The sequence below is a fragment of the Dipodomys spectabilis genome, unplaced genomic scaffold (genome assembly GCF_019054845.1).
Source record: "Dipodomys spectabilis isolate Male_0828 unplaced genomic scaffold, ASM1905484v1 ptg000069l, whole genome shotgun sequence".
In the NCBI taxonomy this organism is placed as follows: Eukaryota; Metazoa; Chordata; class Mammalia; order Rodentia; family Heteromyidae; genus Dipodomys; species Dipodomys spectabilis.
Genome location: NW_024870746.1, coordinates 11218909 through 11231791, shown reverse-complemented (window position 1 = coordinate 11231791; position 12883 = coordinate 11218909). Strand labels below are relative to the sequence as shown.

General features: G+C 40.1%; 1 protein-coding gene across 1 annotated transcript; it reads left to right on the top strand.

Moving 5' to 3' along the window:
- Positions 1 to 1694: 1694 nt before the first annotated feature.
- On the top strand, positions 1695 to 3569 carry Ccdc185 (coiled-coil domain containing 185). Its single transcript, XM_042681526.1, has one exon. The coding sequence runs from the start codon at positions 1695 to 1697 to the stop codon at positions 3567 to 3569; it is 1875 nt and encodes a 624-aa protein (XP_042537460.1).
- The last annotated feature ends 9314 nt before the right edge of the window (positions 3570 to 12883 follow it).

The window sequence follows — 12883 nt, the reverse complement described above, 5'->3', positions numbered from 1 at the left end:
GTGGTCTTGTTTGTAAACATTTGGGTAAATGCCCAAAAGTGGGATTGCTGGGTCATAGGGGAGCTCTATGTGAAGTCTTTTGAGGAACCTCCATACTGCTTTCCAAAGTGGTTGAACAAGTTTACATTCCCACCAACAATGAAGTAAGATTCCTTTCTGTCCACATCCCCTCCAGCATCTGTTGTTGTTAGAGTTCTTGATTTTTGCCGTTCTAACTGGAGTGAGGTGATATCTCAATGTTGTTTTGATTTGCATTTCTTTTATGGCTAGGGATGTTGAACATTTCTTCATGTGTATGACCCCTACTTCTGACCACATTCCTATCACGGCATTTTGCAATCTTGGGTGTGCCTGCCTCTTTCTTTACTGCATCATAGGGCTAGTTGTTTTCATCTATTAGATCACGAGAGATCCACCCTCTTAACCTCCAGCATCATTCCCAGAGGACCCTGCCTCTGTATATACCACCATCATCGTGATTAGACTTCAATGCATGAGTTTTGGAGGGGCACAAACCTTCAAACCATAGCAACCTTAGAGAAGGACAGTGTCTTAACCAGAACCCAGAGAACAGTGAAGACCCACGAAAGGGTCCCCACTTTCTAGGACTGTACCCATACTTCTTTAGGATTATATTTATTCCTTCCAATCTTTTCTTAAGCTAGGAATCTGTAGATAGTTTTGTAAACAGATCCATTAAGTCTTCAAAATTTTCTTGGAAGGATATCAAAATTCCCTTCACTACATGCACTCTGGTGCCAGGCTGTCCATCTGGCCCCCCACCCCCACCGCCCCACACCCTTCGCTGATATCAGACCTGCCTACCCTTCCACTTTTCCAGAACCTGAGGGTCAGCAAAGTGACTTGCCCAGGATCACAATGCAAGAGGAAGATTCAAAATGCTCTTCAAGCCTTGCTGCATGCTAAGGACAAAGCACGTCGCAAAAACGGAGAAAAGGACCAAACCAGCAATAACAACATACAAACAAACAAAACAAGATTTTTAAAAGTGATTTTTTTTGGTACAGTGTTCACTGATACTACTTCAGGTAAGTTTACAACATTTACACGTGCACAAAAGCACTGATTGCTACATTAGGGGAGAAGCAGAGCTAACTCCCACCCCTCACCCCCACCCCCACTGAAGCAGGAAACTTGGTTAACACAACAAAAGGGTGATGGCCGCAAATGTACAAGCTTCTACGGCCGATTAATTGGCGCATCTTGAGGTGCGAATGTAGGGGTGATGACTCCCAGCACCCACGTCTCACTGACCCTTGACCTCCCATCCACCACATTCCATTCTGAAGGTGACGCCATCATCAGGGTGCTTTGAAAACTCGTGGTTTCCACCAGGGTGGATGCAAGTTCGGATTCCTGCCTGGAACCCTGGCGGGGTGTCCCAACTCTGCACTTTAAATGTCCGCCCTGGCTTCCCAGCCAGCGCCTCCCAGCCCCCAGCCGCCTGGCCTGCACCGTGTCCCTGTGGCCCTGGGGCGGGGTAGGGGGGGACTGGGGGTGGCACCCAGCTAGGCTGAAAGCTGCAAGGACCCCAGGCGCATTGTGAAGTGGCCTGAGCGTCACAGGCGAGGCGGACCCCGGGGATCCGAGGGCCTGGTGGGTTATCTGCAGTGCCCCCTGGGCCCCTCCCCCGGGACCCTCGCACTGAACCCGGGCACCTTCCCCAAGGGAGCATGGCGGACTTCCGCTACTTCTCTCCTCGGCCCTACCCGGACCTTTGGGAATCTCCGCCGCCTGGTGGAGAGCTGGGGTCCCCGGGGCCGCTGGACGGGTCGGCCAAGGACACCCTGGCGGGGACTCTGTGCGCGGGGTGCGAAGCTGGGGCGACCTGGTACCGCCCGCGCTGTTCGCCCACCCTGAGGTGCGGTCGGCCTGGGTACTTCAGCTCCCCGAAAGAAAGCCACAGCCTGACCCACGTGGCCCGGAGGCCCCTGGACCGTGCCAGGAAGCTCCGATCCGGCGCCCGGCGCCTAGGAGATGCCTGGGAGGAGTCAGGAGCCCAGTGGAGTCCAGCATGGAGGCAGCGGCGACCTCCACAGCCCCATCCCTGTTCGTGCTACCCCTCGGCCCAGGGAGATTCGCCCCCGCCGTACCCCGGGGGAGCGTACACCCCTCCCGGTATTCGAACTTTTGGGAAAGAGAAGGCGCAGGCCTGGGAAGATCGGTGGGCCGTGCCCGTGTGCACCCACGTGGGTTGCTGGTCCCCTTCCTCGGTCCTCACGGATAAGTCCTCTGGGTCATCCCAAGAGTGCAAGACCAAGTCAGTCTGCATCTGCGCCCAGAAGCGAGACGGTGGCGGTCGGATGGAGTCCGTGGACAGTCAGTGCTCGCAGGCCTCGGCCTCCAGCGGGCACCATCCCCATTCCAAGGGCAAGCTGGAAGACGCGGTGATGTCCTCCCGAGATCAGAAGATCGTGGCCCTGGTGCTGAGTCGGCTCAAGAAGGCGCAGAGGATGCGGGAGCTGCAGCAGCAGGCGGCGGTAGCCTGGGAGGAGCTGAAGCGCTCGGACCAGAAGGTCCAGCTGACCCTGGAAAGGGAACGGCGCCAGCTTCTGCAGCAGAGCCAAGCGCAGTGGCAGCAACAGAAAGAGCAGCGCAAGACTCGCCTGCCGCCGGGCCGGCGGCGGGACCGCCTGGGGAAGCACTCTGCCGCGAGCCAGGGGAACAAACACGCTGGGGGTCCCAGCGACAGCGCGTGGAAGGCGCTGACTCCGCCACCGGAGGACGAGGAGAACCAGCAGCAGGAGAAGCGGGAGAGGACGCGTGCGCAGGCCGAGCCTCGCCAGCACTGCCAGGTGCACAGCCTCTGGGAGCAGGAAAGGATGCTCCAGAGGCTGCGGGAGCTCCACAGCCTGCGTCAGAACAAGAAGCTGGAGGAGGCTCGGTACAAGAGGCAGATGATGCACGCCATGGAGACGCAGAACAACGTCCAGGAGAGCAACCTGAGCTCCCTGGTCAATTATCAAGCCCGCAAGGTCCTCATGGACTGTCAGCTCAAGGCGGAGGAGCTCCTCAGGAGGCTGTCACTAGAGCAAAGTGGCCAACGGTCCCAAGAGACGCACCAGGGCCTGGTGAAGAAACAGCACCAGGAGCAGCAAGAGAAGGCCCGGAAGATGGGAGAGCAGCCAACGCAGACCAAGGGGCACGCGCAGGAGTCGGAGGAGCAGAGGCAGGTGCTCAAGAGGATGTTGCTCGAGCTGGCGGAACAGAAGATCCGCCATGCCAGGAGTCACTCACAGAAGACCACCAGAGACAGGGTGCACCACCTGAGGGAGCTCAACACCCTGCGAGAGAAGAACCACCACATCCTGAAGCTGAAGGCCGAGAAAGAGCAAAAATATCCCATCGAGGGCATCAAGGAAGCCGTTAAGAAAAGGGAGCAGAGGATGGAGCAGACATCCCACAGGCAAGATCCTATTTTCCAGGACTTCCACAAATTCTCCTCGGCTTCTAGGAGAGACAATGGTGGCGGGCCTTCCGACAGCTGCTTTGATCCGATGACCACAGAGCCCCAGGTGCACACACATAAGCATAGAGGAGACTACTGAGGAGCCAGAGCGATGCGGCCCTGCCATTCCAATTTATAATCTGATTAAAGTTGAGCATTGATTTTTTTAAAAAAAAAGTATATAAAGTAGCTGCAATTTCTTCTCATGAACTAGTTTATTGATTCGTTTTAGATAGTTTAGCGGGTTGGAGGGATTTGGAGGTTTTAAGAAAGTTGTTGGGCTTTGTCCATTTTGATCTGAACAGAAAAATATTCATTTAGAAGCACACATCAAGCAGATCTTGGAAGAGAGAGAGAAAGAGAATGTACTTGGGGATGCAGTTGTGCTTTATGTCTAAGTTTTCCTATCCTAGAAATTATGAAAGGTAAAGTGTGAAAAATCAGTCATAAAACATCTCCACAAGTAAAATAAAAAAGATATAGCAGGAGAATTTATGTCAATAAATAGATTTGAGAAATATGTATACTATATCTCCCCTTCAGAGTTCATAATGCACTTAAAAATTTAAAGGCTCTGAAAAGACCTGCAGTAAAGGAATTTTTAATTGTTTGTCGCACACCACAATCTGTCTGTCTCTTTCTCTCAATCTTTTTTTTTCTTGTAAATGACAGTCTAGTTCTTTCCAGATTGAGGATTTCTTTGGACATTCCTTCTTGTGTAGGTAAGAAGTGTTTATGATTCCACCAGCACTATGTCTTTTTCTTTTTCCTGTAATAGTATTGAGGCTTGAACTCAGGCTCTCTAGTTCTCATTTGTACTTTTCACATAAGGCTGGTGCTCTAGATAGAGCACCACTTGAGCTATTGATCCACTTTGGCTTTTTTTCCCCCTAGTTAATTGGAAATAAGAGTCTCTCCAGCTTTGCTGCCTTGGTATGGTTTCCGACTGCCATCTTCAGATCTTAGCCCCCAGAGTGGCTAGGATTACAGATGTGAACCACCAGTGCCCAGCAGCACGATGTCTTGACTGAAAACACCATGCTAGCATTATCTAAGAGCTATTATTTAGTCTGATTGTTTTGGTTGCTCCTATCCAATTCTATTCAATAAAACTTTATTAGCATTCTTTTCTTCCTCTATTTCTCCTCTGTCTCCTTTGAGGGAGGTGTGTGATGTCATTCTGTCTACCCACATTGTGTCTAATTAACTCAACCAGGCTTGGAATGAATAAGCATGACTCAGTAATGTGACATTTTTAAAATAAAGAGCAAGCAGCTAAATCGAAATGAGACCATTACATCTTACCATTTTTATTGAAAAATTTGAAGTGTTTTCTTTATAAGGCCCTTAATATAACATTTGTATTGATGAAGGGAAGGCAGGAGAAGAGAGATGAAGAATAAATGCCACTGGAAATTTTTCTTTAATTAGTTATTTTGAAGCAACATTAAAAATAACCTGATAAGGGAATTGGCACAGAGATCACAGCTTGTATATGGAAACCAAGCCCTTTCCTTAGCTAGTTCTTCCTCTGCCATAAGTCCTCCTCTACCTGCTCTCTCTCCCCAGAGAGGCCTACTGTAGGGCCTTTACTCTTTTGCTTGAAAATGAGAGTCTTTACTCCTTTGCTTGAAAATGAGGGTCTTTACTCCTTTGCTTGAAAATGTTCAGGGAGCTCCCTGTTCAATAATGCAAAGGCTTAGCTGGGATATAGCTCAGTCGCAAAGCACTTGCCTAGCAAGTGTAATGTCCTGGGTTCAATCCCCAGTGCAAAAGAGAAAAGACAAAAACATACAGTTTAAATGCAAGGTCTCACAGCTTGTGCCTCAGTTTTCAACTTTGTGCCCTTCTTTCCTCAATTAATGAATTTCATGTTCTAGACAAAGGGCATATGCCTTCCCGGTGTTCTAGATATTCTATAATTGTGCGAATCTGAGGAAGTCACCTCATTGAGTCTGAGTTTCCTCACCTGTAAAATGGAAAGTGATTGATAGTTCAAAGGCATGTTGCAAGGAATGGATTAAATAATCCATGGAAGGGTTTGACCCAGTGTTCATAATCTAATACGTACCTTACAATTAAATATCATTCTATCATTAATAATACTGACTGTGCCTTTGTCATTTCTATTTACCTTCATGCTTTTCTACCCAGCTGCTTCCTCCTGTAATATCCAAGTTTATTTTTATTGCTGCTGTTTTTGTCTGTCTTTAGCTTATTCGCATTCTCTCTCCTCTGGGATAGGTGGGATTTTCTGCTACCTTTCTTGATGTTACTCTTCTCTTGTAAATCACATAGCTCACTGATCAAGCAGTTGTCACCTTTCCATGGTATTTCCATTTTGCAGTCTACATTTTGGCTTCCTAACTAGACCGCATGCTACGTGAGGCCAAGGTCACTGTCTTCTTTATATTGATGCATAATATGCTGGTCAACATAAAGCCAAAGTTATCCAATAGGATGGTTTGACTTCCCACCCATATTCCATGCCTTTTATCCTACAGTTTCTTGCTTTAAGAAGTAAATATAAACTTTCCTTTTTCCAACCTTTGGGAGAACTACTAGCCAAATTTAATCTGTACAAAATAAAGCTGAGAATTCAAATAGACTTCAACCTGTCTTTATATACAAATAACCTCCTAAACATTATATATTTTATACGTTATATTATATATTATATATTATAATATACAATTACATAATTATATAACTTTATCTATAATATATTATATTATATACATTATACATTATGTATATAATATAGTATATTATAGTATTATATATTATATAATATACTATATATTATATATTATATTATATATTATATATATGATATAATATAATATTATATGTATTATATATATAATATATTATATATTACATATATAATACATTATACTATATATTACATTATATAATATATATTATATAATTATATAATATATAACATAGTATAATATAATTATATAATATATAATATATTATAGTATATAATATATTATAGTATATAATATTGTATAATATATAATAATGTATAATATATAATATGTAATATATTATATAACATATAATTATACATATAAACATATTTTATATGTTATATAATAAATAAAAATATATATTACATATTATATATAATTATATATATAATTATATCATTACATAATTTTATAATATAATATATGTAATTATATAATTGCATAATTATATAATATAATACATAATATGTATAATAAATCTAAAATAATATATATTTATATATAATATAAGAATATATTATATATATAATTATATATTATATAATCATATATTATATAACATAATATATATAATATATGATATATTATATATAAATTATATAATATATAATACATACTTATAAATAATATATAAATATATATAATATAATATATAATATAATATATATTATAAAAATTATGTAATATACAATGAATAATTATATAACACATTATATAATAATAGCATATTATAATATATTACATATTATATGTCATAATGTATTATATATTATAATTTATATATTTATTATATTATATAATATATAATATAATTATACATAATATTATAATTATATATTATTTATATATATATGCCAAACTTGAGAAGACTGCAAGATGGAGAAAGGGAAGACCGGCCAGAACTGAGTACCTGAAGGACCACTCAGTGGCATATTTCCTGGGTTTTCTTTTTGAATCACATGTCCCAGACCTGGAGCTGAAGAAATTGAGAGCCCCAAATAGCAACAAGTGCAGGCACAACAGAAGCCTACTCTTTGCCAAAGCACCTGGAGATAGGGTGCCCTAACAGAGCAATAACTCCTCTACCTCAGCCAAATATCACAGAAAATTCTGGCCTCACTTGAACCCATGCCAGCTTCTAAAGATGGAGAAGGGAAATAGACTTTTACTAACCTCAGGAGGCTGTAACAAGGAGCTTTCTTCAGGAGAGCAATGTCAAGAAAGACCACATGGCAGTCAAACTCCTTGACCATTCTCTCCATAACTAAATCTTTCCTGTTCTCTACTTGGTCGTGTTGCAGGAAGTATAGTGGAGAGTCAAACTTTTATCAGTATGTAATGACAGCAAAGCAACATACCCATTCTCCCTCATTCTCCCTCATCTACCCACTTTGCCACTGTGTGGTGTCAGTAGAGGACACATGGAATAAGGAGGCTTAGAGGAGATCCAGGGCTCCTCCATCTCCCAATAATGAAGAATACTTCCCCTGCCCCTCAGTTGGCTGCAGAGGCTGAGCAGGATACCAGATGAGGCACTAACACGCCTTATTTTCTAGAGTAATATCAGATAAAAAGAAAAGTTTAAATATACTCTAGGGCCTTGTTTAAAGACTTTTTAGGCTTTTATTGAAAAAATAACTCTACCAAGAAGTAAAACTATATCAAGCCAAATGGAAGAGAATCCATAGATGCCAATATAAAGATGATAAATGTTAGCTGTATCTAAAAAATAAAAGGAGCCACAATAAAAATCCCTTAATAAGCAATTATGATTGCATTTAAGACTAGTAAACTTCAGAAAGGAGAAATAAAAGGCAAGAGGAAGAATAATTTTAGAAGTGGGAATTTTAGAAGTGGAAATTAGAACAAAAACCTAAGTTTTGATGGATGGGCTTATTAACAAAATAGAAGGAGCCGAGGAAATAAGTATCTGTGACAGAATAATTAAAACTTACATAGTCTGAGAAATAAGCCAAGAATGATGGCTCACGCCAGTAATTCTAGATAGTCTGGAGGCTAAGGTTGGGAAGATTTTGGTTCATGTCCAGCTTGGGCAAAAAGATAGGGAGAGCCCATCTCAACCATTAAATAGTGTGGTGGCACACATCTGTCTTGCCAGCAAGTGAGAAGTATAAATAGGGGAATCATGTTTTAGACAAGTCTGGACATAAATATGAAACTTTATTTGAAAAATAACAAAAGCACAAAGGTCTAGGAGCATAGTTCATGTTATAAGTACCTACATGGCAAGTGTGAGGATTTATGTTCAAACCCCAATACCTTTATCTGAGAAGCAGAATATTTGTTGGAAAAAGTGATAGTATATTCTCTTGGACATGGAGAACTAAAGCAAAAGTTCTACCAGTCACAGCATGTGAATCCAGAAAAAAGACAGAGCTGGAAAATATTCAAGAAAATAATAGTCCAAGACTTTCTAATTTGCTAAGGAAGTCAAGCAAACCCTATAAAGGGTAAGCTCACAAAAATTCTTAAGACAAACTTCTAAAATTAAAAACAAAAGAAAAAAATCTTAACCAAGAGAATAAAGCATCATAAATATAAGCCAGAAAAGGAAAGAAAATATTTACCCAAAAGTAATTGTTTTAATATTTAGTAAGTAACTAAAGCAAACTACTAGAGGCAGAGAGGAATATAAATATAAAATGAGTCAATCCATGAGAATGGCGTAGTGATTCTAAGCAGAGCTACAAAATAGGTGAAGCAAAAATGAACAGATAGCCAGGTGGCAGTGACTCACACCTGTAATCTTAGCTACTCAGGAGGCTGAGATCTGAGGATCACAGTTCAAAGCCAGCCTGGGCAAGAAAGTCTGTGAGACTCATCTCCAGAAAACTGGAGTGGCTCTGTGACTTAAGTAGTAGAGTCCTCACCTTGAGCTGAAGAGCTCAGGGACAGTGCTCAGATCCAGAGTTCAAGCCCAACAACCAAAAAAAAAAAAAAAAAAAGGAAAAGAAAAGAAAAGATAGACAGATCCATGATTACCGAGACTTCAGTTATCTTTCTCGACGATTCATAGAACAACTAAACAGAAAATTAGGAAGGATATGGAAGAATTCAACAATACCATCAACCAGTGGGATCTAAGCTTGCTTATAAAAGTTATCAAAACTACGGTATGTACATTTTTCCAGTGTTCATGAAACATATAGCAAGATAGAGCATAATATGGGCTATAAAATGAACTCATACTTTAAAAACAATTGACATCTTGAAAAGAATCAGATCACAAACCCATAATACAATGGAGTGGGAAAACCAAAAAAGTACTTCTACAAGAATATACAAGTCAGAGAAGAAGTCTCAAGGGAAATTTAAAAACACATTGAGCTGAGTGAAAATCAAATATCAAATTTAGGGAATACAGCTAAAGCCATGCTAAGAGGAAAATTCATAGCATTAAGTGTATACATTAGAAAAGTGCAAAAGTCTCAAATCAGTACTCCATAGGTACCTACAGTACCTAGAAAAGGATCAAATTAAGCACAAAGCAAATAGCAGAAAGAAAATTATAAAGAATAAAAATTAGTTAAAAGTGAAAGTAAGATTAGAGAACATCAATGAAACAAAGTCAGTTCTTTAAAAGTTCATTAAAATTGACAAATCTCTACCAAAACAAAGAAAAAATAACTAAAGTGACCATTATCATGACTGAAACAGATATATCACTATAGATCTTGCAGCTAGAGAAAAGATAAAGAAACACTAGTAACTTTTCACCCACAAATTCAGTGGCTTTGGTAAAAAGTTGAACTAAAAAAACACAAACCGGGCTGGGAAGGTGGCTCAGTGGTATAGTGCTTGCCTTGCATTACATGAGGCCCTGGGTTCAATTCCTTCCACATAAGCAGAAAAAGCCAGAAATGGCTCTGTGGCTCAAGTGGTAGAGCGCTAGCCTTGAGCTACAACTCACTTCTTAAGAATAGATCATTTAGATAATCCTACAATCACTAGTAATATTAATTTTATAATTTAAAAACTGCCCCTTGCAAATCATTTGACAAAATTTTCTGCTCAGATTTCACAAATGGGTGAAGCAGAACTAACACCAATTTTATACAACTTCTTCCAGCAAATGGATGAGAGGAACAATTTCTAGCTTATTTCATGAAGTTAGCATTATCCTGATACTAAATCAGAAAAAGACGGAATGAAAAGAGAAAAGCTAGACCAAATGTCCTTCATGAATAGACATAAAAATCCTTCATAGAGTTAGGCATTTGTGGCTCATTCTTTTTTTTCTTTGGTTCCGGTTGTAGGGTCTGAACTCTAGGCCTGAGTGCTGTCCCTCAACAATTCACTTCAAGGCTAGTGCTCTACTGAGCCACAGCGCCACTTCCAGCTTTTTTTTTCCTGCTTCTATGGTGCTGAGGAATCGAACCCAGGGCCTCAAGCATGCAAGACAAGCGCTCTATCACTGAGCCACCTTCGCAGTCCTGTGACTCATTCTTATAATCCTAGCTACTCAGGAAGCTGAGGTCTGAGGATCCCAGTTCGAAGCCAGCCCAGGCATAAAAGTCCAGGAGATGTTTATCTTCTCCAAGTAAACAACAAAAATCCAGAAATGGAGCTGTGGTACAAGCTGTGGTACAAGCAAAAAAGCTCAGGAACAATGCTTAGTCTCCAAGTTCAAGCTCCATGACCATGTGCTTATGTGCACGCACACACACACACACACACACACACAAATTCTTTGTATAATGTTAGTAAACTGTATTCAATATGTAAAAAGGAGTATGTACTATGACACGCTGATTCAATATTCTAAAATCAACCACTGTGTTAATAAATCTCTATATTAACAGGCTAATGAAGACAAATCACATACGCATGCCACTTGATGGAGGGAAATCACTAGACAAATTTATGAATAATTGTTTCAGAAAAATGGCAGTAGAAGAGAACTCCCTGAACTTGATAAAGAACATCAGTAGCTAACGTTGTACCTCATGGTGAAAGCCCATATGCTTATCCCAAGCCAGAAACTAGGAAAGAATGACCATCTTCACCACCATTACACAATATAGGGCTGCAAGACAAAGGGCAGAAATAAAAAAGGAGACTATTTGGAGAGGAAGAAGAAATAACCTCTTGCTTATTTGATAATGTTCATATTATAATTAATACAGTAAAAAAAACTATGAATTCATTCTTTAAAAACTCTATTAATCCTCTATAAATGGTATGTTCACCAACATAGTATTCAAGATGAACACACATGGCGTTTCTATATAAATGTCTGTCACTGAATTTTAGATTATAAACACATAAATACTTGACACTGAAATTTAAAATAAACTACTGTTATAATACTGAAATTTAAAAAAAAATCCAGTTTAAAAAGCAAAATATCTAGGTACAAACCCAATATATAACACTTGAAAATTATAAATGGTTGATGATAGAAATCAGAGAAAACTTAAATGGAGAGATATATATGGTACTTATGGTACTCATAATCCAGGCTAATCATAGCAAATCTGTCAACTCTCCTAACATACGATATTTCAGTTCCTATCAAAACTCCACTCAGATGTTTTATAGATATAGACAAGATTATTTTCAATTTTGTCTGGAAAGGTAAAAATACTAAAAAGGCAAAAACAATTTTGAAAAAGTAAAGTAGGAAGACTCGAGCTCCTAATTTCATTTCTTACTATCTAGATACAGTAATCAAGACTACATAATTATAATGAAGAGACTCATCTATCATAAGAACAAAAAAGATAAAGCAGAAATAGACCATGCAAATATGTCTGCGTATAAATTTTTACAAAGATTCAAAAGCTGGACTGGGCCATTTCTCCAATAGTAGAGTGCTTGTAGGCAGCAAGCTCCAGGCCTTGAGTACTGCCCAAAGGGGGAAATCCCAGTACTGCCCAAAAGGGGGAAAAAGATACAAAAGCAATTCATTGGAGAAAGATAACTTTTTCAGCAAAATTATGCTAGAGCAAGTAGACAGGTTCAGGTATATGGTAGAACTTTAACCTAAATCTCACATCTTCCTCAAAAATTAACTGAAAATGGATTGTAGACTTAAATGTAAATTATGATACTATAAAACATTTAGGAACGAAAAAACCCAGGCTCCAAGACTTCTTAAGTTCAACACCCAAATCAGAATACAGAAAAGATTGATAGCTGGGTATGATGGCTCATGTGTGCAATCCCAGCTTCTCAAGAGGTAAGGAGATAAGAAGGATAGTTGTTTGAGGCTAACCGAGGTAAATATTAGGGAGTTTTAATTTGAACAACAACAACAACAAAACACCTGGAAATGATAGCCTGAGCCTATAATTCCAGCTAAGGTGGAAGGCATAAATTATATCTCATAATCCAGGCTAACCAAGGTAAAATAGGTGAGATCTTAACTAGCAGACAACTCACTCCAAAAAGGATGGCCAAGGCATGGTTCAAACAGTAGAGTGCCTGCCTAGGATGTATTTGGCCCTGAGTTTAAAACGTGATACTATTGAAAAGAAAAAAGAAAAAAAATGGTAAACTGGCCTTTATCAAAATTAGAAAACGTTTGCTTCGTGAAGAAATCTGTTAGGAGGATGTGATGACAAGCTATGGAGCAGGGAAATGCAAATTGAAACCACAGTGAGATGTCACCATTTGCTGATCAGAACAACTA